This window comes from Podarcis muralis, chromosome 9 (assembly GCF_964188315.1).
Source record: "Podarcis muralis chromosome 9, rPodMur119.hap1.1, whole genome shotgun sequence".
Classification (NCBI taxonomy): domain Eukaryota; kingdom Metazoa; phylum Chordata; class Lepidosauria; order Squamata; family Lacertidae; genus Podarcis; species Podarcis muralis.
The window spans coordinates 54,595,118-54,616,291 of record NC_135663.1 but is presented as its reverse complement, the minus strand read 5'-3'; the positions used below and the strand labels follow the sequence as shown (position 1 = coordinate 54,616,291).

At 38.5% G+C, this 21,174-nt stretch overlaps 1 protein-coding gene across 6 annotated transcripts in view; it reads left to right on the top strand.

The window, feature by feature from the left end:
- CLOCK (clock circadian regulator) overlaps positions 1–20,602 on the top strand; it is a 41,550-nt gene extending 20,948 nt beyond the window's left edge. For all 6 annotated transcript variants that reach the window (XM_028745144.2, XM_028745140.2, XM_028745145.2 and 3 more), the window contains 16 exons: positions 760–849; positions 2,128–2,248; positions 3,053–3,166; positions 4,399–4,517; positions 5,325–5,407; positions 5,621–5,727; positions 6,567–6,714; positions 6,970–7,045; positions 7,517–7,658; positions 7,970–8,070; positions 9,161–9,250; positions 9,663–9,821; positions 10,981–11,187; positions 13,014–13,219; positions 13,529–13,880; positions 15,113–20,602. In XM_028745144.2, the coding sequence (XP_028600977.2) occupies positions 760–849; positions 2,128–2,248; positions 3,053–3,166; positions 4,399–4,517; positions 5,325–5,407; positions 5,621–5,727; positions 6,567–6,714; positions 6,970–7,045; positions 7,517–7,658; positions 7,970–8,070; positions 9,161–9,250; positions 9,663–9,821; positions 10,981–11,187; positions 13,014–13,219; positions 13,529–13,880; positions 15,113–15,313 (2,316 nt within the window). In that variant the 3' untranslated portion in view covers positions 15,314–20,602. The remainder of the gene's footprint in view (positions 1–759; positions 850–2,127; positions 2,249–3,052; positions 3,167–4,398; positions 4,518–5,324; positions 5,408–5,620; positions 5,728–6,566; positions 6,715–6,969; positions 7,046–7,516; positions 7,659–7,969; positions 8,071–9,160; positions 9,251–9,662; positions 9,822–10,980; positions 11,188–13,013; positions 13,220–13,528; positions 13,881–15,112) is intronic.
- Positions 20,603–21,174: the final 572 nt, after the last annotated feature.

Genomic DNA, 21,174 nt, shown 5'->3' with positions numbered 1-21,174 from the left:
CAGATTCAAAAGATGCATGTGGAGAATGCTGCTGCCAGGGGGTTATTGGGGGACCAGTTACTTAAAATATTCTGTACCTTTGAAACTTAATTTACGCTCTGTTTTGAAACCCAGTTTGAGGATGCCTTTGACCTTTAATTCCTCAATGGTTTGGGTCCAAAGTAAATTGAGGACTACCTACCTCCATGTAATACTGCTTGTCTGTTTAGAAACTTAGAAGGCTCTTTGCTCTCCATCCCACCATTATCTGTAGCTGTAGTCATGTTGGGTGGTATGTGGAGCCAGGCCTTCTCTACAGTGGCACTTAAACTTTGACGCCACACTGGGAGACATGCTTAGCCTGTTCTCTTCCCACCTTCTGAAAGACGGTGAAGACCATTGTTGTCCATTGGGCATTTTATAGCAATGAGTTTAGTGCCTTGGTTTTGTGCTCCTACTGTTTTGTGTTGAATTGATTTGAAACAATTTGTATCAAATTTGCAATTGGTATTTTAATGTTTTCTTTTGTATTTTAAGTTTTGTGAGCCTTTTGGCTGAGGAGCAACATCACAATGTACTTAGCATAATGTGCATTTCCCCAGGTTTGAGAGCGCGACCCATGAATTGATTGTCAGATAGTGTTCTGTTCCACTGTTCAGGGTGCTGGTGCAGGGAGGTTTAAGATTTTAAGATCAATTAAGAAGTTAGTCCTGGCTCTTTTTGGTATGTTAATCAAATTGTCTCTTCTGTCTCTTAACTGTCTCTTCTGTTTAATTTCAGGCTCTTGATGGTTTTTTCTTAGCAATCATGACAGATGGAAGTATAATATATGTATCAGAAAGTGTAACCCCCTTACTTGAACACTTGCCAGTAAGTATGAGCTGCTTACAGGAAGATATCAGATTTATTTGGTCACTGGATGGACACTTTACCATCTGCCATTCTAGGTTCTGGAGCTCAAATAGTATAATATCTTTTTAAAGACTTCATATTTTCTTCCATTAAAGCAGCCTTAGCCCTGTTTCATGTATAAGGCACTTCAGTGGGTGAATCAGGAGCATCAGACATTTTTCTCTGCTCATATACACACAGCCATCACAGTGTACCACAGTGTGCACATTCAGTGACCCCTGATGTAAGTGGTATATGAAAATAACCCACATATGCCTGTGCACTATCTTCCTTCCATATAGCCTATTTCTCGCTTATCAAAGGGTATAAGCATTTTGTTTTTATCTTGCCCTAAAAAATTATTTTTATTTTTGCACTAAGAAATGGAGACAATTACAGTTGAGTCTACCCTTGTGTAGATTTGATTTATAATAGTTGCAGACTTCGTTTCCTCTAAGGAGGAAAGGGATTTGAACAATCCTGCACATTGAGGTTTTTACCCACAATTGCTGTGCATATGGTAAAACTTTTCCTTTTAGTCCAAACTGCTGGAATGCAACAGATAATTTTGCTGATTTCACTATTGCTGGTATTCTGCTTGAATTTGATGAGAGGTTTGTATATATATTGTAAAAGCATTCATTTAAAGTGGGATCCGTAACTGATCTCTGCTCATGTCTTGTGCAAACAGACAGAACTGCTTTTCTGCGCACACAAGACATCTCTGGATTGCACACAGAATCGAGTAGAATCAGCACCAGAATATTGCAGGGTGTCCTCACTTTCTAACAGGATTGCTTCTCTTCAGGGTTTCTGCCAGCTAATTACACCCCTTTCCCAGATACTGTAAGTTGTAGTAAGCTTAAGTAGGGTATCCCCCCCCCCCCAGTTTTCCACCTTTTGCAATCGATTCTCAATATCCCGTGGCTGCTTAGAATGCTGAGTCCTCATTCTAAGGTTGCTTCCTTAGGTTAAAACATATACTTCATTACTGCAATGTACCTCGAGTCTCAAAGGACAGGGGAGTGTCTTTTATACTTTGGATAGGATTATAGCAACGTTTGTTCACTGCATCTGAAATTAGGGCAATCCAGCTTTTTATTGTTGTAAAAATATTTGGAAATGATGTACTTAATCAGGATTATGTGTTACAAGCAGCATAATATTTTTCTCCCTGACAGCTGTGTTAGTTACTTTGTATTCAAAAGTGACATTTCACAAGATTACATTTTCATTTCATTTCTCTCTCTCTTTTAGTCTGACCTTGTGGATCAGAGTATATTTAATTTTGTCCCGGAGGGGGAGCATTCAGAGGTTTATAAAATACTGTCTACTCATCTGTTGGAAAGTGATTCGTTGACCCCAGAATATTTAAAATGTAAGTTGCACTGTTGAATTATCTCTCGGAAGAAACTCCTGAACACTTCAACATGTTAAAATACAGTGAAAATATAATCACTGATTTATTCTGTTAAACTAAGAGTTTCCTGAAATCTTTTTCACATACCAGGTATATGAAAAGGCTAACATTATTATTATTATTATATTTATATTTATATTTATATTTATATTTATATTTATATTTATATTTGCAGGAGGTAAGGAACCAAGAATTGTTTCAACTGTGGCCAACAACTGCTGCACTTTAGCAGTATTATTATTATAATTATTTATTGAATTTATGTACCGCCCTATACTCAGAGGTCTCAGGGCGGTTCACCGAATAAAATAAAAATATAAAACTACAAAATACATAATAAAAACAACAACCCAATAACCTCCCCCACCCCCCCAAAAAAGCCACATTTTAAAAGGGCATAGGATCCTGACAACATTTAAAGTGAGACAATTAACAAACCTGGACGAGAACCACTTGCTGGAAAACCATGGTCACAGAAATGTCTGCAGAAATTTCTGTCGATATATAAAATGTAAAAGATTATATTCTAAATGTGTAGGATCTTAGATTCAAACCTATTTGAAAAATATTGTGGTAGCAGGGCAAGAAAAGACTGGATGCACTGAAGAACTACTCCCATTTAAGGAATGTAAGATGGCACATTGTTAAGGCTATGTTTAAGGTAGCTTCTTCCATTGTTTTGCACATTTTACTCAAGAATATCAGCTTGCACTGTTTTGATGTTCATTTTGACATTCCATTATGTGTGTTTTGTTCTTCTAGCAAAAAACCAACTAGAGTTCTGTTGCCATATGCTCCGAGGGACAATAGACCCCAAAGAGCCACCTACATATGAATATGTAAAATTTATAGGAAACTTCAAGTCTTTGAGTAACAGTAAGTATTTTTAAAGTAGATTACAACTAACTTGTGAAACGTTACAAGAAATAGGAAAAATAATGCACCTCTTTTTTTTAAGGAAACAGGCGCTGGATTATATTTAAATGAGGATAGTGTAAATTTACAGCATGTCTATTGACAGAAACTAGGGAAGTGTAGCAACTTGTAGTGCAGGCACCCCCAAACTCGGCCCAGCTGTTTTGGGACTACAATTCCCATCATCCCTGACCACTGGTCCCGTTAGCTAGGGATGATGGGAATTGTAGTCCCAAAATAGCTGGAGGACCGAGTTTGGGGATGCCTGTTCTAGTGAGTTTTGAATCCCAAGCCTTGGAGAGATTCTTGGCTGCTTTGGGCAAAGTGTGATCTGCATGTGACACCCAAGTCAAAGCAGAATTCCCCAAGTGCCTAATGGCACCTCAGTGATTCAGATGCTTTTAAAAGCTGCAAACAAGTGTCTGCAGAAAGTGAAACTATTGTCTCTAAGCTCACCATATAAGGAAGACAGCAGGGGGGAGGAGAGGGGCTAATTGATGTCTGTATTTTAAGGAAAACTCTCGGACCAGGATGGAGGGAAAGCTTGTTCAGAACTGTCAGTTTTTAATCAGAGGAATTATTTTGTTAGCACTCTTCAATCCCAGTGTTTGAGGGAAGGGATGTTGCTGAATAAAATAATATACACTTTCTCTGTGCGTTCTGTTAGACTTCGGAGGTGTCCTTCCCTTTCCTGCTTTTTTCCTATTGTCCAACTTATATCTTTAGCGTTTTCATTCTGTTTGATTACTCGTGCTTTTCAATTTATTTCCAGTTATTGTTAGTAGTCCCTCATTCTGTTTTGATTTTATTTGCTGCGATTTCAAGGGTTTTTGTTCTGTTTAGCAGAGTGCAGTGTTATGCCCCTTCCCCTTATAGTTCAGGGTCTGAGGACTTTGCTTCTGTGTGACTGTATGTAGTTTTTTTAAAAAAAAATCACTTTGATCTGAAGGAAGGGCAGGATATAAAAACTCTGAGATAAGTGAAACAGGTTGAGTGATTTTTACTTTCTTTTTACATCAGCTTAGGCAGTATTTATGTTATTAAATGAAATATTTTAAGAATGTAGTTCTAATTTTTTTCTCCCAGGTGATTTTTTTAAACACTTTGTTTCATAGGATCATTAATTGTATGTTTGATTTTATAAGTCATTCTTAGAAATAGTAGTAATTTTCTTCTCTTCCTCCTGTCCTTAGTGTCTAACTCTGCGCATAATGGTTATGAAGGAACCATTCAGCGATCACATAGGCCTTCCTATGAAGACAGAGTTTGTTTTGTAGCTACAGTCAGGTTAGCTACACCTCAGTTTATCAAGGTATGTTTAGATTGTCATCTCTTCAAAATCTATTATATTTGCTTTTCTTTTGTATTTTTCTTAATCAAAACATTTATTGTTTAATGAACAATCATTTAAGTAACCATACTCCAATCCAGGAAGGGCAATCTGCTCCAGGATGCAGGTGTTCTTGTATGAATTGCCTCCTAGATTGGGTCCTGTGCTGTTAAAAACAAGGTCTATAGCCAGCTTCTGTAACTGTACTGCACATATGTTGGATCAGGCTCAAGCATGCATCCCCAGAGGATGATTTGGGCTGTTAGTTAACAACCTACCTGCAGTACTAGGAAGACTCAATCAAGTTCTCCACATTGCCATAGCTGACGTTCAGTGCCTTTCCTACAGGAATTTTGAAACGTGTCCTTCTGTGGTGCAAATTTAGATTTGCTGAAGGCTTCATTGCAAAGAACTTCCTCTTTTAGGAAGGCTATATACCATGTGAATTGCTAGTAAAAAGAAATAGCACAACTGCCTTCCGTATCATTTCCCAGATGTCAAAAAGAAGTAGGGGAGTTCTGAGGGTGATGGTTCCTCTGGTGCTTCCTTGCACAGAATGCTGAACTTGCCATTCTCACACTGGTAAAATAAGCATAGTACGGGTTGGTCTGTAGTGGCAAGTTGCTTGAATTACTCCTCTTCCAAGCAGCAGTGAAACAGCAAAATAAGAAATATTTTGCATGTTACTTTCACGTTGAATTATATGTATGTTTGGAAGTCTGGATTTCATGAGAGTTTTTACATTAGAGTAGAGCAGTTCTGAGAGACTTACGTTTTTTTATTTTTTAGGAAATGAGCACTGTTGAAGAACCCAATGAAGAGTTCACCTCTAGACATAGCTTAGAATGGAAGTTCCTTTTCTTGGATCACAGGTGCCATTTCTTACAATGTAGTACTAAGCGGTAGCACTCTGTTACCGTTAGTGGTCACTAATCCTCATTGGCTGTTTATAGCAAGAAATGAATTTTACTTTTTACTGAATACATTTTTATGTAATTATAAGCACAATTTTCTGTTTAAAAACTGTGACTATTTTTTCCCCCTATTCTGAGAAATAAAATAACAACTCTTATGTCATTATCCAGGGCACCACCAATAATAGGTTATTTACCATTTGAAGTGTTGGGGACATCAGGCTATGATTATTATCATGTTGATGACCTAGAAAACCTGGCAAAATGTCATGAACACTGTAAGTAAATGTCATAATTTTATGTAAACCTTACTAATATAGAATTGGTAACTTTTGGTGATATATACAAACTAGTTACAGTGGTACCTCTGTTCCCGAACATCTCCGTTGACGAACGTTTCAGAACCCGAACGCCGAAACCCGGAAGTAAATGCTTCTGTTTTTGAACGTGCCTCAGAAGGTGAACAGCTTCCGCTGCGTGTTTTTCCATTTTCTTAGTGCAATTTGCAGACTGCACTTTGCGCCTCGGTTTTCGAACATTTCGAAAATCGAACGGTCTTCCGGAATGGATTACATTCAAGAACCGAGGCACCACTGTATCTATATTTGAAAATCTTTTAACTAGTGCTAAAATACTTGTAAATTTATGTTCTAAAAAAGTTTTTAATCACAAAATAGTGCTTAAACACAAATAGCACTTAAGCACAATTTAAATAATTGCTTAATAATAATAAATTGCACACTCAGAATTATAGCTTCCCTGTTTACTAGGCTAGGTTTTGCCCACTAGTGTGGATGGAACATTGCGCTATCTGAAGTGTCGAAAATCAATTTCAGTTGTGCGTGTAACTAATAGATAAGAATAATGATTGGTGACATCAGGAGCTACCATTCTGGAAGCAATCATAGTAGTTCTCGGGTTTCTTTCCATTTTCTTGTATAATATTTTCCACAGCTTTAAAAAATATTTTTCTTTTTCTTTCTTTTTTGTATTTGGGATATTAGAATCAAATGAAGAAAGTTTTGTGTTGGTTTAAAGAAATGATGCAAACTGTTTAAATGCACATTCTGGAAGTGGCATTTTCTGAAGCAGAACCTTATTTTTACATTGTTTTTAGTAATGCAATATGGAAAAGGGAAATCCTGCTATTACAGATTCCTCACAAAGGGTCAACAGTGGATTTGGTTGCAGACTCACTACTATATCACTTACCATCAGTGGAATTCTAGACCAGAGTTCATCGTATGTACACACACAGTAGTAAGGTAATAGAATTCTGCATAATTTTTATTACGGTTTTTTGCAACAGATTTTTCAGCTATATTTTAGTACCTCTCCCAGCTGACTAAGAAGTCATCAGAGTCTTCTGAGTTAGTCACACGTAAAAGCATATTAATGCATTAATGCATCCATGTTATTTTTCAAACGCATTTAAATAATGTATATAAAATGTTTGCTACCATTCTGTTAAGATGAACGGACATGCTAATCACCTGAAATGTTGGGTTATTTATCGGTAGTTATGCAGAGGTTCGAGCAGAAAGGCGGCGTGAACTTGGCATTGAAGAGTCTCTACCAGAAATAGCTGCAGATAAAGTAAGTTTTCCACCATCATCTTATATTGGTTCTGTTCATTGCTATAGCTTTTAAAAAATAATACTTAAAAAATTGGCTTGTAGGGTTTGCAGTGCCTGCACTTCAGCAGGTGTTAATGATCCACCCACCCAGAGTTATTCATTCTTTCATGTAAATTACCTAGTGATAAGGTGTTCAAAACTGCTCTTGCACAGTTTGGTTTGGATTTTTTGTTTTGCTTTTGGGTTGTCAGAGTGGTGAAAGAGAAGCAAACACTGATCATAGGGAGAAGTAAGATGGAAAGACGGACTGTTAAGATGGCAAACAGAGCAGGGATAAGTTAAGGGAAGGTGAAGCACATGTATAAGAAATTTGCTTTCATTGTGAAAGCCCCATGTTTGAATATTTGGTGAGATACAGTTAGTTTCTGCTAATTATATTGCTAATTATTTTGTGTGTGATGCACCAGCCAAAACATTTTTATTGTTTTAGAGTCAAGACTCTGGTTCTGAGAATCATATAAGCACAGTAAGCCTCAAAGAAGCTTTGGAGAGATTTGATCACAGCCCTACACCTTCTTCTGCCTCCAGGAGTTCAAGGAAATCTTCTCACACTGCAGTTTCAGACCCTTCTTGTGAGTGCACAAAATCAAAACTATTCTATAGAAGGTTATTGACTTTGGGGCCTTGTGACTTTAAAATGAATGCTATACATGATAATTGTAGCCTGATGATATTATTAGTACTACAGAGAGAGTTGTTAATCTGGTGTGGAATAAATCTCAATTTTTACCTAACCAATTGGAATAAAGGCTGTTTTGAATATGCAGTGCTATCATTTTATTGTGATGAACTATTCACTTGCCTAAGTATATCTGGGCAAACTCAGAATGGTGATGATGAATAAAAGTATCCCTCTTCAATTTTATATTTGCTGGGACATCAGCAACGCCAACGAAGATGACAATGGATACTAGCACTCCTCCAAGGCAAAATTTATCCACTCTTGAAAAGTCTGCACAAAGGAGGGCATCGCTTGGTAATCAGGTAATTCTTTAGAAAATAGCAACTCATATTTATCTGTTAAGGCTTGTGAACATTAGATTTTTTCCGCTTAAAATACAAACAATACAATAAATAAATAAATGCTTTCAGTTAGTCACCTAGTTTGGAAACATCCTTTTTAAAGCTTTGAGTTGACTGCTTGAGAATGTCACTATCCTGAATGTGTCCACCATGTGCGCAGTTCTACGCTCAAGCAGTCAACTGAGAGCTTTTCATTAAGTGTCATCTGGCTTTTTAAAAATAATGGAGAGTTTTGCTATGAATCTGAATAGAAATCAGCTTTCAAATAGTGTGGGATCCAGTAATGCTCCTGCATGAGTAGAACAGTCTTCCCCTTCATCTACAGTTTACCCCAAAATCTGCTCCAGAGGTTAGGTATTATGGATTGCATTCAGTAATGCACCAGTGTCATTCCACTGTATCAACAGAACACCCATTTCCTCTCATTCTTGTGTGCACCACAAATATGCTTCAGAAGGTCCTCCATCCCTCTGGAACTGATTTTAAGGGTACAAGAGGGTTCTAAAGGGGAAGAGTAAACTCTGCTGCATACACAGAACTCTCTTGTGTCATCAGAGCTGCAGCTTTGGATACGTCCTTAGTCTATGTGTTTGTAAAATTTGTGTCCTTTTAAAGTACTGCTGTGTTTCGTGCCTTTTGTATAAAACGTAAGCATTAGCTCAGTGAATGCTTTTGGAAATGCTTATGAAGGCTGCTTGTTCCACAAAAACAGAAGAGGAAGGTACACTGGGACAGAGAATAACTCTCTGAGGCTTCTGCTGCAGATTGTTAATCTTCGTCTACCTGTTTGGGGTGTATAACACTTGCATTTGGCTTTTTATATGTGTGCATGTTCATGTGGGCAAATCAAAGTTAAAAAATGGAAATCAGCAAGTGATGTAAGGTGGTCCAAACTCTTTCTAGCTATCCCGTTTCTTCTCAGGTAGTTAGGGAAGAAAGGAAGATTACATTTGGGCTTGTCATTTTAAAACCTCCTCCGCCACTCTATCTGCCTCCAAAATACATATTTGATTTGATAATTATGGTATGTATATTTCTTTTTAAATCCTAGTCTTTAAATTCACAATCTATTGGACAACCTTTAGCGCAGCCAATGATGTCCCAGCCTGCATCTTTACAGATTCAGCAAGGCATGTCTCAGGTACTAATTAAATCTGAATGTGTATTAAAGCAAGTAATTTGTATTAAAGCAAGTAATTACATTTTGATCCTTTAATGGACCATTGTTTGATCTAGAATTCAGTTCTTGAATTTGGGTGTGTTGGAAGTAATGTCCCCTGCTATTAACAGGTCCCATTGCCGGACTTTTGGTTCAGCAGGTCCTGTTTTCTCTTTGTCTAAGATTTCTCTAAATTGGTCAGCATCCTCAGTACTTTTTTAAAAAAGTCTTCTTTGTCAGAAATGTCAATTTATGACTTTAAGCTAAATACAGATAATTACTTCCATACTCACAGGGTTGATAGAATTTTTTGTAGTGGTTAATTACTTTTCCTATGGTATGTTTGCCACTGATTCAAATCTTTCTTGTGTTTTTCTTCAATGTTGCTTTGTAGCCTATGCTTCAGTTTTCTGCTCAGTTAGGAGCTATGCAGCACTTAAAGGACCAGTTGGAGCAAAGAACACGAATGATAGAAGCAAACATTCATCGGCAACAAGAAGAACTGCGTAAGATTCAGGAACAACTCCAAATGGTTCATGGGCAAGGACTTCAGGTTGGTTAAAGCTGATCAGATACTGACATAGCTAGTGATTCTACACTTAAAATCTCTCTCTCTCTCTCTCTCTCTCTCTCTCTCTCTCTCTCTCTCTCTGTGTGTGTGTGTGTGTGTATTTGTATTTGTGATGTACAGATTAAAACTGATGTTTTGCATGCTGGAATAAAAAATTCTTGATAAAAGACACCTTCATTATAATAAAAAGTTGTCTAGTAGCACCTTGTAGACCAACTACGGTATTTTTCGCTCTATAAGACGCACCAGACCACAGGACGCACCTAGTTTTTGGAGGAGGAAACAAGAAAAAAAATATTCTGAATCTCAGAAGCCAGAACAGCAAGAGGGATCGCTGCGCAGTGAAAGCAGCAATCCCTCTTGCTGTTCTGGCTTCTGGGATAGCTGCACAGCCTGCATTCACTCCATAAGACACACATTCCCCCTTACTATTTAGGAGGGGACACACATTCCCCCTTACTATTTAGGAGGGGAAAAGTGAGTCTTATAGAGCAAAAAATACGGTAAGTTTGTTCTGGTATAAGCTTTTGTGTGTGTGCACTCTTCTTCCGATACCATTATCATTTCATTATTAAGTTATTGATTCAGGAGATTTGTACTTTGCATTTCGTCTGAAGTTCTTAAAGGAGCTTAAAACATTAAGAAAATACAATGAGTATATTTTGATTAGTTGGTTCTATAGATAAAATATTTCCTGAAAAAGCATATCTTTAATGTTATAAAACTTAATTTGATCAACCATTTCACTGGAATCCTAGATGTTCATATCAGTTACTAATAAGGGCCATGTGATATAACTGCAAGTTCTGTCACTAGTAAAATAAAATACAAATACAGGTTACAGTAGTTTAGTTGTAGGTAGGGTTTCCCCCTTTACCAGATTAACAGTATAATCTTATGCATGCTTACTCAGAAATAAGACTTGCTGAATTCAATTTTATTACTCCCAGGTAAGTGAGTATAGAGTTCAGTCTAAGCCTCATATGCCCATTAGAACACTATTATTAGACAAAATGATAGTGTATATAATTGTCACCTCTCAGATAGGGAATTCATTGACCTTTAAACAAACAATGATTTATGTGTTCTGAATGCTCACTAGTATTTTAAACAGTGGCATGTATTATTTTTCTTCTGAAAGATGTTCTTGCAGCAGTCAACTCCTGGATTAAACTTTGGTTCTGTTCAGCTGACTCCTGGAAACCCATCAAATATTCAGCAGATTACACCAATAAATATGCAAGGTCAAGTTGTTCAAACTAATCAAATCCAAGGTGGCATGAACACTGGGCATATTGGTGCTCAACACATGATACAGCAACAGCCTTTGCAAAGTACTACCCAACAGGTAATGCCACACTTGAAGATAATATTTAGTTATGTGCCATTGTTTCTTAAATGCAGCCTTTGTATCTTTATGTTGCTATGAGAGAGTGCTCCTTTAGTAGATGTTATTTATTCTTCAAGCACTCACTTCTACTAGCCTAGCCTTTGAGGGTAGGGAAGGGCTTAGAGTCAGGAAAGTGTGACTCATATGTCAAAGCCAACTTTAGGAAGTATATTGATGGATTGAGTGGGTTGTTGCAAAAAAAAAAAAATACCTGTCCCACACTTTGCTTAATATAGGAAAAAAGCAAGACGTGACTGGACTAGGAAGCTAGACTGTGACAATCCAGGAAGCTAGAGAATTCAGATTATTGGTGGATCAATTTTTTGACCATTCAGAAGTGAACAATTTGTCATTGCACAAAGGAGGATAGGAAGGAAATGAATGTTCAAGGGCATACAGAATTTGCGGAGCTGTTGCCATGGTGCAAGGGTTAATAGACAAGTCAACATTTCCTTTTGTTGCACATAGTGCCATCTAGTGGGTGTAAAAATAAGTTGCATCAGGAGGAAGAGGTGTCGCTCCCCAGACCCTATTTTTTTCTCTTTTTGGGAGGCTGTTTCTACCTCTATAGACAGCAATTCAGGAAGATATTTCAGCTGTAACAATAGCCACAACCAAAATATCGGTAGACCTGATTTTTCAGAAATGGCTGAAGCATTAATTGTTTTAACCACCCACTCTATTAATCATGGCCTTTAAACAATTCTAATTGGAACTGTTCCTTGTCTAAAGTTTGTTCAGTTGTAAATTCCATATCAGCTTTGTCAATGGTAAGCTTCCCTAGCATAATAATTAGGCCGAAACAAAGCAAACCACGTAACTGACAGCTCGCATCCTGATTTTGATAATTGTGGGCTATATTTTTCACTTCAAACCATGCATTTAAGATTCCTTTGTCTTGTCTGTGCATGCACATCTGTGTGAGTGTATGTCTACCCATTTGACTTCCTGTGTGTGTACGCACACCTGATTGGCTGCCTGCCTTTGTTTAAGAGACCGTGGGTGTTGGGTGGCACGGGCACACACTTCGACTACACCCACCACTGGCATCTACTTGCACGACCAGTGCCGCCCTTGGGCTGAAAAGGGTTTGGCATGCCTGCTTTAAAAAAAAGACAAGCGGGATGATTTCAAAATACCCCATGCATTGCAATTACTGCATTGAAAGGAAGGCCATTCAGTCATTACATACCGTAAGAAGTATCTTTTGTGAAATTTCAAACTACCTAGAATATCATTAAATTATTTTTAAAAACATATTCTCCATTTAAAAAAAGGAAAACGTCTTCCACTTTAACATTGGCACCTTTAGTTTCCAGTCAGGATGGTGAATCATTACAGCCGGAGGGGAGAGAGTGGATGATTTCTAGTTCTCTCATTGCATCCTTTGAACAAACTCAAACCCTCTTTCCCAGAAAGAATTTCTTATGGTGACCCCTTACTCCTTAATAAAATCTTCTTTTGGTTGTCTCAATTGAAGGTAAGGAGATATCTGAGCAGGGTGTGATTTCACCTTTTTCTGACCCCTCCACCTTCACAGGCCACAGCTCATTTATGGTCAGTGATTTCAAATAAAAGGCTTGTGTTTTCTAGAGAGCTAATATAATATAGATAACGCACCACTACAAAATGCCCCCCAAAATAGATGACATACAATTAGCAGAACCATAAAAAAACAAACAACAGGCTGCTCAATCTGTAGTTTCTTGCAGTTTGGTGGGGTTGCCTTAATTCTGTTCCGTCATGCTAAATAATCACATTGACAACCTATTTTCTTTGTGCAGCATAATCAACAAAATATTCTCAGTGGGCACAGTCAGCAGACTTCTCTTTCTACGCCAACTCAGAGCACACTGTCAGCCCCCTTGTATAACACTATGGTGATTTCCCAGCCGGCTACAGGGAACATGGTCCAGATCCCTTCTAATTTGCCACCAAGTAATAACCAGAATGCTGCTATTACCACATTTACCCAAGACAGACAAATCAGGTAAGTGTTAAGAGAGACAAGTGAGGCTTGCTACAAAATGCTGCTGTGTAGAATGCTCCTCTTCAGTGTTCCAGCCAGCCATGCCTGCCTTCAGGCTACTCCACACTTGATGTGTTGCCCATAAAGCTGTTAAGCAAATAAAATTAGTCTGGGCACTAATGGAGAGAGGATGCTGGACTAGAGGGACTCTTGGGTTGCTGTTAGGTCTTAAATGAGATTGAAAGTACAGAAAGCACCCATCAAGCTAATTTGTGGGGTGTTGGTTAAGACTACCTGAGACAGACAACAGATCTTTCTTTTCTTTCACAGATTTCCGCAGGGACAGCAGCTTGTAACAAAGTTAGTCACTGCCCCTGTAGCTTGCGGAGCAGTTATGGTACCAAGTACTATGTTTATGGGACAGGTGGTGACTGCTTATCCCACTTTTGCTGCACAACAGCAGCAGCCACAGACGTTGTCAATAACACAGCAGCAGCAGGAACAGCAGCAGCAACAGCAGCAGCAGCAGCAACAACAGCAGCAACAGCAACAGCAACAGCAACAGCAGCAGCAGCAGCAACAACAACAACAGCAACAGCAACAGCAACAGCAGCAGCAGCTCAGTGCAGTTCAGCAACCTGCTCAAACTCCGCTGACCCAGCACCCACAACAGTTCTTGCAGGTAAAGCCACATGTTCATTCATACGTTCGACGAGCTGGCCGTATAGGACAATGCAACTTAATGAACCTATACTGAAAGGTGTTCTTCTGTAGATAGTTGATGCTATACATGTTTGGCTTTTGGTAAACACATAATTCCCTGCAGCAATGCAGGGAAGGTAAAATATTAATTGTAAAAAATGCCAGCCTCTGTTCTAGAAAATGTGGGTTTTTAAGTCAGACCTGGAGAGGGGGCATCCTGAATTCAGGTAAGGGTAGGGGAGAAGAGGAAATAGGTGCTTTGTGCTCAAAACAGTTTCCCCACATGGCTTGCTTCAAAAAAGGGAATTAAATGGAAATGCCTCCTTTGAAAGTCCTTCTTCAAACTTCCTATGCATCATTTATGGTAAGAGCTGTTTGTTTGGAAGGCTATATTTACTTCATAGCTTGTGCCAGGTATACAAGAGAACTTTATGTCTGCATACCAGATGGTCTTGGTTGGCAAGAGCCAAGGAGAAGTTTGTCTGTCTGTCTGTCTGTCTGTCTGTCTGTCTGTCTGTCTGTCTGTCTGTCTGTCTGTCTATGGGATAGGAATCCAAAAGAAAAGGCACAAATAATGTTTTAGTGAAAAAACTATAGTATTGTTTTTCAGCTGAGGGAGGGGAGATTTTAAAACCAGTTTACGACATGGTCTGGAGTGGGGAGCCAATGACCACATTTGCACAAAACAATAAACCAGATTATTTTTCTGTCTCCCTGTCTTTAAATTTGTGTGTGCGCGTTTATGTGTGTTAAAAGCAGTCTGTATTGAGCGATGGAAATCAAGGACGTTGAGAGGGAATAAGTGGGAAATAGGACCAAACTGCTTATATGTTCACCGTTCTTTTTCTCTGTGGACAGAGGAATGCCATCATAAAAACAGTAAAGACCCCTGTCAGATAACACAGTACTGTCGTACCTTGGTTTTTGAACAGCTTAGTTCTCGAACGTTTTGGCTCCCGAATGCCGCAAACCCGGAAGTGAGTGTTCCGGTTTGCAAATGTTCTTTTGGAACCCGAACATCCAACGCGGTTCAGCAACTTCTGATTGGCTGCAGGAGCTTCCTGCAGCCAATTGGAAGCCGCGCCTTGGTTTCTGAACATTTTGGATGTCGAACGGACTTCTGGAACAGATTCCGTTTGACTTCCGAAGTACGACTGTATACCAGTTACTCTCATGAAAGAGGTGCCTTAACTCTCTTATTTGTGTATTTAGACCTCCAGGTTGCTTCATGGAAATCAGTCAACTCAGCTTATTCTCTCTGCTGCTTTTCCACTACAACAAAGCACTTTTACCCAGTCACACCACCAGCAGCATCAGTCGCAACAGCAGCAGCAGCAGCAGCACCAACAGCAACAAATTTCACGACACAGAACTGACAGCATGACAGAGGTTTCCAAAATTCAGCCGCGGTAGCATGGAGGCTCTTGCTTCCAGGAGCAATGCCCTGGTGTTAGAGAAAGAAGCCTACAGACTTTGTGAAGTGCAGTATTGAATATTCTTCTAACCGCTTGGAATGTGTGTGCTGAGGAAAACAAAGCAAACTGCTGTTGGAGGTATATTAGGTATAAATCTGCAAAAAAGATGACTGGGACAGGGACATGGCTACCTTTGAGAGGAACCTAGTTACTCTGGTTTCTGTGTTTTGTTTTTCCTTCAAAGGCATGCACTGCCATCAGTTAACTTGTCCAGATCAAGTCTCAAAATGTTCAGTGGACTAAATAGGGCACTTAAATATCTTGATGTTTTTAGCAATTTTCTCAGATTAAGTGTTACAATGGACATGCTGTCATGACAGCAGTTGGGTTTTGTTTTTTTTTAAAATTGTTTGCCTGCAATTATGCTCCAAAAGGAAGTTAATTTTTTCACATTTTGGGACAGTAAATATTTTCAAAATATTGTGTGGAATCAGTCTTCATTGTACAGATACTGTAAAATACTATGTATATGTCTGGATAAAAGGTGAGAGAGCAGAATATTTTATATGATGCATGAAAGTGTTTTGAATATGTTTCCCCCCTACATTTTCACACAATGCTCAGATTACTATTTTCATCCGTTTATACTTGTTTGTCTTCTACATCATGCTCCATCATTTATTCTCACCTGTATTGTGGGCACAAGTCTTCTGTTTGTGCTTTATGTGTGATTGTCGGGGTTAGTTCAATGAGGTAATATAGTGTGCTGGTTTGTGGAAGTTTTGCAGTTAAATTATTGATGAAACTCTTTGAACTTGTGGGGGGTTCAAGGCATTAAGATTCATATATATCATTTGTCATTTCATAAATACTCAAATTTTTTTCTTTGGGAAAAAAATAGGAATTTGCACTGCTCTATTGTGGATGGTTTGGAATTTTACTCCCCCAAAGCTATCTTTTGATATAATACATAGTTGGAAATATTTATGTAAAAAAAATAAGGTTTAAAAATATGAAAGTAATTTTCAAGAATGTCTCAAATATAGGAGTAATTTGCACAGAAAAATATATTTGAATTTAATAATTGTAGGCACTTTTTAACCTCTGTGGTGAGAAATACAACTTCTCAGAATTTGTTGGAATCTTTTTATTCTTCTTTGAACATTTTGACCTTCATTTAATCAGAAATGATTCAGGGTCATTTGAAAAAACAAAAACAAAAAAACCCCATAGTGCCTTGATTTTGATTCAGGTGATAGTGTTAAACATCTCTAATTACATTACATGGAATTTGTGACCATTTTTGAAGTCTTAGTACATTGTTAACAAAGCATCCTTCATAGCTGTTTCTCCACTGTATTTGTATATATATAGAGAGAGAATAATACAAATTGGGGTATGAAGTTCTGAATTTTTGGCACACCCCTTTTTAACCATACATCATGTAATGACTTACTTTTGAAGTATTCATTTACCAAGAAATTAAGTTCTTTTAAATGATAGCAAAAGAGAATTGCATAGTAATCAAGTATAATCACTTTGTAAGGTGGCTCAAATTTAAATTTACTGAAATTTAATGGGAAAATAGATTAAAGATCATGAGGGCCACAGCTTCCAAAAGGGATATTGATGCACTAAGACTTCAGATGGCAAGTTCACTTAATAAAGTTAATAAAAAGATTCAACTGAAATTCTGTACAGTTTTAAAAGTAAACACTGAGTAGATTTTATGGTACTAGATTTAAAATCCACATCTGCAGAGCAAAATATGTTTTAATACAAAGATAGATTGGTTAGTTCAAAGAAGAAGAATCTGATTGTAATGAAGGAATATCAGAGTCAAGAAAGATGGAGTATTATAGAGGAGCTTTATTAATGTAACCAAAGTATGGCGAGATGCTAAGAATGTAATGCTGGGTTAGCAAAGCCAACACCATAGTAGCAAATGATAGCAGAATTTTATCTTTGAGACTAACTCTTAAAGAGTCGTTTTCATTGCCATAGTCTTGCATGATCCTCCCGTGACACACCACAATCAATAGTCTAACAGTAGAACCATAATAACAGGAGTCAAAGTTTTAAGAAATAAAGAACCAAAGAATTGGACTAGTTTCTGTTCCCTCTTGGCAGCAACTGGAAACCAGTAGGTCACTTGTCTAGGAAATCTCCTAGCTATATTCTTTAAAGGGACTTTATGGCATTCCCTAAACTAGTCTCAAAGAAATGCACATTGTGGGAAAGTAGTCGCATTAACTTAATTGCAGATAGCTTTTGTCTTGCCATACCAATGCTGCTTGTAATTCCAAATTAGGCTGTGTTGATCAAAGGTCCATGCTTTAATGGCATTGTTTTAGTGAATAGGCATCCTCTTGGGCTTTAAGCTATTTACAACAGAAACAACAATAATAGCACTGAATGAGAAAATCAGGGGAGCTTTCATTGTGCTCACAGGACAGGACAGCAAGGCTTTTGTATATGGAGTTACTGGGAGTGCAGAGCATAATCACTGGACTTTTTTATTTGATACCAACCTCCTTTTGACTGTTCCTTGGGGGGAATTGCCGCTCGTGGTAGACGTGAGGTTTCTGTAATGAGACTTCCGGGAGGTTGCTGTGAAAGTTAGATAGCGGAGAAACGGCGAGAAACTAGAAAACGATGGCTAAAGTTTTAAGAAACAGGACTTAACGACCACACCTTGGACAGTCTTAACTGAAAGAGGCCAGAAACAAAAACCTTGAGGGGAAGGATTTCTTTCAGCCGTGATGCTTTTTCTCTGGTGTTGCTGGTTACTCAGAAATGTTCGATATCATTTCCCACTTACCGTATTTTTTGCTCTATAAGATTAACTTTTTCCCTCCTATAAAGTAAGGGGAAATGTGTGTGTGTCTTATGGAGTGAATGCAGGCTGTGTAGCTGTCCCAGAAGCCAGAACAGCAAGAGGGATTGCTGCTTTCACTGCACGGCGATCCCTCTTGCTGTTCTGGCTTCTGAGATTCAGAATATTTTTTTTCTTGTTTTCCTCCTCCAAAAACTAGGTGCGTCTTATGGTCTGGTGCGTCTTATAGAGCGAAAAATACGGTGAATAACGGGGAGATGGCTTGTGCTAATGCTGCTTTCTCATGGCTGGTCTTAGCCCAGTAGTTGCTGTCGGACTGAGTGCTTCGCCATCTTGAATTCAATGTGGCCAAATGTCTCTGTTTGGGAAGAAAGGGTGGGTGGGCATGGGGACTGGTAAGTGAATGTTCTAATGAAATAGCGCTAACACAACCACACCGTAACCGGCACTTAAGTATGACAGAGTGCTGCTGAAAAAGAGAAAATGCAGTTTAGGGTTGCTTACATTGGGGGAGGGGGCGAGGGAAGACGATTTAAAAATGGGTCTCTAGTCTAGAGGGAATTGTATAAATATTTTTATATTATATTTAATATATATACTATATTTGTACACATATTAAAAGATTATAGTCAGAGCTCTCCATATGCCTTCCATTACTTTTACCTAGAAGTTTACTGGCTGGGGCTGGGGCTCCACTGTATCACAAAAGTTCTGCAGGCTGCTTGCCTGCTGCCAACTGACAACAAAAATGACCCAACAACCGGATTAACAAGTGCAAAGCTGTTGGTCATCCTAATTCAGTTAGATGCTTAAGGCCATATATGATCAGGAAGCCCCTGGGGTTCCCAGTAGGAAGGGTAACAACAGTTTTGAGCAAGGGGAGGAATGTTGTCACTGGCCTTTGCACTGTTCTGGCCAAGAGAGCATCCCCGAAGTGTTTATATGTTGTTGGACCTTGAAAGACCGGCAAGTCAAATCTGTTTGTTTGTTTCTCTGAAGTGCCATGCTCTTATCCTCTCCAAGGTGGGTCGCCCTTGTTTTCATACTTGAGTATCCTATTGAATTAGGGTAGAAAGATGTGTGCAGATGAAAGCACTTTATTGAGGGGGGTGGGGGGCCTCATTCGGAATACAGTTTATTATTTTTAGGCAATGGAACTGTTCACAATGGGGTGGGGGGTGTCCAAAGGAATCGGAATGTAGACTATTGTCAAAAAGAGGCATTGCTGGAAAATGTTTCTCAATATGGGGATCCTTTGAGACTCTGAACACAAGCTTATGCAGGCATCTGATACTGGATGGTTTTGTGGGAAACGGATAAATCTACACACTTAAGCTCTTTGAAGAGCTGTTTTTTTTAAAAAAAAAGAATAATGTTGCACAATTGTCGGAGAGATATCAACAGGAGGCTTGTTAGAGCTTTTAAAATGATTCTAAGTGGTCCTTAGGATTAAAATGTGTAGAGGGTTTACAGATGTGGCCTTCAGTAGACTGCTTCAGTCACAATTATAGAGTAGTTTGTATTTTTAGAGAGAACAGGTTTTTTTGTGTGTGGGTTTTATTTTTTTAACGTTATGGTGTCATGTGCTGTCTGCATGTGTGTCAAACGCATAAATCGTCTCCATTGGAAATTTCTTGCTGAAACATTGTATGTGGTGGGAAGAGCGGCTTGGCAGGAGCAGCTTGGATTTCAAAGGGAGGAAAAGTTTTTATTTTTCTTTCCTTTCTCCCCCTTACCAGTAAAAAGCGTTGGAGACATTTTTTAATGAACCGAAGTATATAGAGATGTCTGAAAATGAATGTTGATTGGCTCATAAATAAATGAGGCAAGTGTCGAAATAAGATTTTTTTAAAATTTAATTTGGTTGTTTATGAAACTGGGTAGTTTATTTGTCAATATATATTTTTTTAACACTACATTCCTCTGTCTTTTAATAAACAAGTACTTTACAGTCAGTGTTGCTATGCTTCATGCTTTTTCATCTGCATGGGTGTTGCCAGCAGCATGATAGGCTATATTGCTTAAAGATATTGTATCTACCAGTAACACACATAAGCAAAACAAAACACTGTGTATGAACAAAATACTGTGTTGCCTGATCTACAGATCCCAGCTCTGACCGAGAGGTGCTGCACTAGTAGACAATCAAAATCGAGGGAAGACTTTGGGAGGGGGGAGGGATGTTCTTAAAGATACAGCTGCTTTGAAAGTGTTTTTTATTCTTAAAAGGAGTATTTATTTTTAAAATTGTCTAATTGGATACTTTTCAGTGTTGATTTCACATTGTCTTGGTTTTGCATTAAAAAAAAAAATGGCATTAGATTTGTATATGTAGAACAACCTGTGCAATTTTCATGATCTAACTTCAGGAAAATGTAGATATGGTTCCCTAGTGTTCATGTGACCATTACCAAGTGTCAGTTTTTAACTGAATAAATATAACATTTGAAATTTCTGCTTCTTTTAGCCTTAAGGTCCTGGTTTGAATTCATTTTTATGTCTTGGCTGCTGCTTTGTTGGTATTGTTTCATCTGGCGCTACTTTCCCTCAGTAATGGTAGCTCCAAATAAGGGCCGATGTCAGGAGTGGGGTACAAGAGGCATCAAATACCATGGGTTTGGCGATTCTGTACCTTCAGTGAATCTACACTGGTCCTGCCAGCCTCTTTGAACTAGTACATGGTGGGGAATCTTTTACCCGCAAGATGTTGCAGAACTACAACTCCCATCAGCAACAGCAAGCACGGCCAATGACCAAGGATAGTGGGAGTTGTAGTCAAGCAATACATGGAGGGCCAAATATTCAACACCCCTTGGACTAGAACAGAGCAGCTCCAGTTCAGTCTGCCTAGCACTCAAGGTACTTCGAGGCAGCGTTTTCTAATTTAAGCCTCTTCCAATATATCCAGATATGCTCATGGAAGTGTTTTAGAATGCCCACAATCTTCTGTAGCTACCCTCGATCTTCATTTAGGAAGAAACAAAAATAGTTCCTAAAGAGGAAGTTGCTTCTCAATGTTCTGG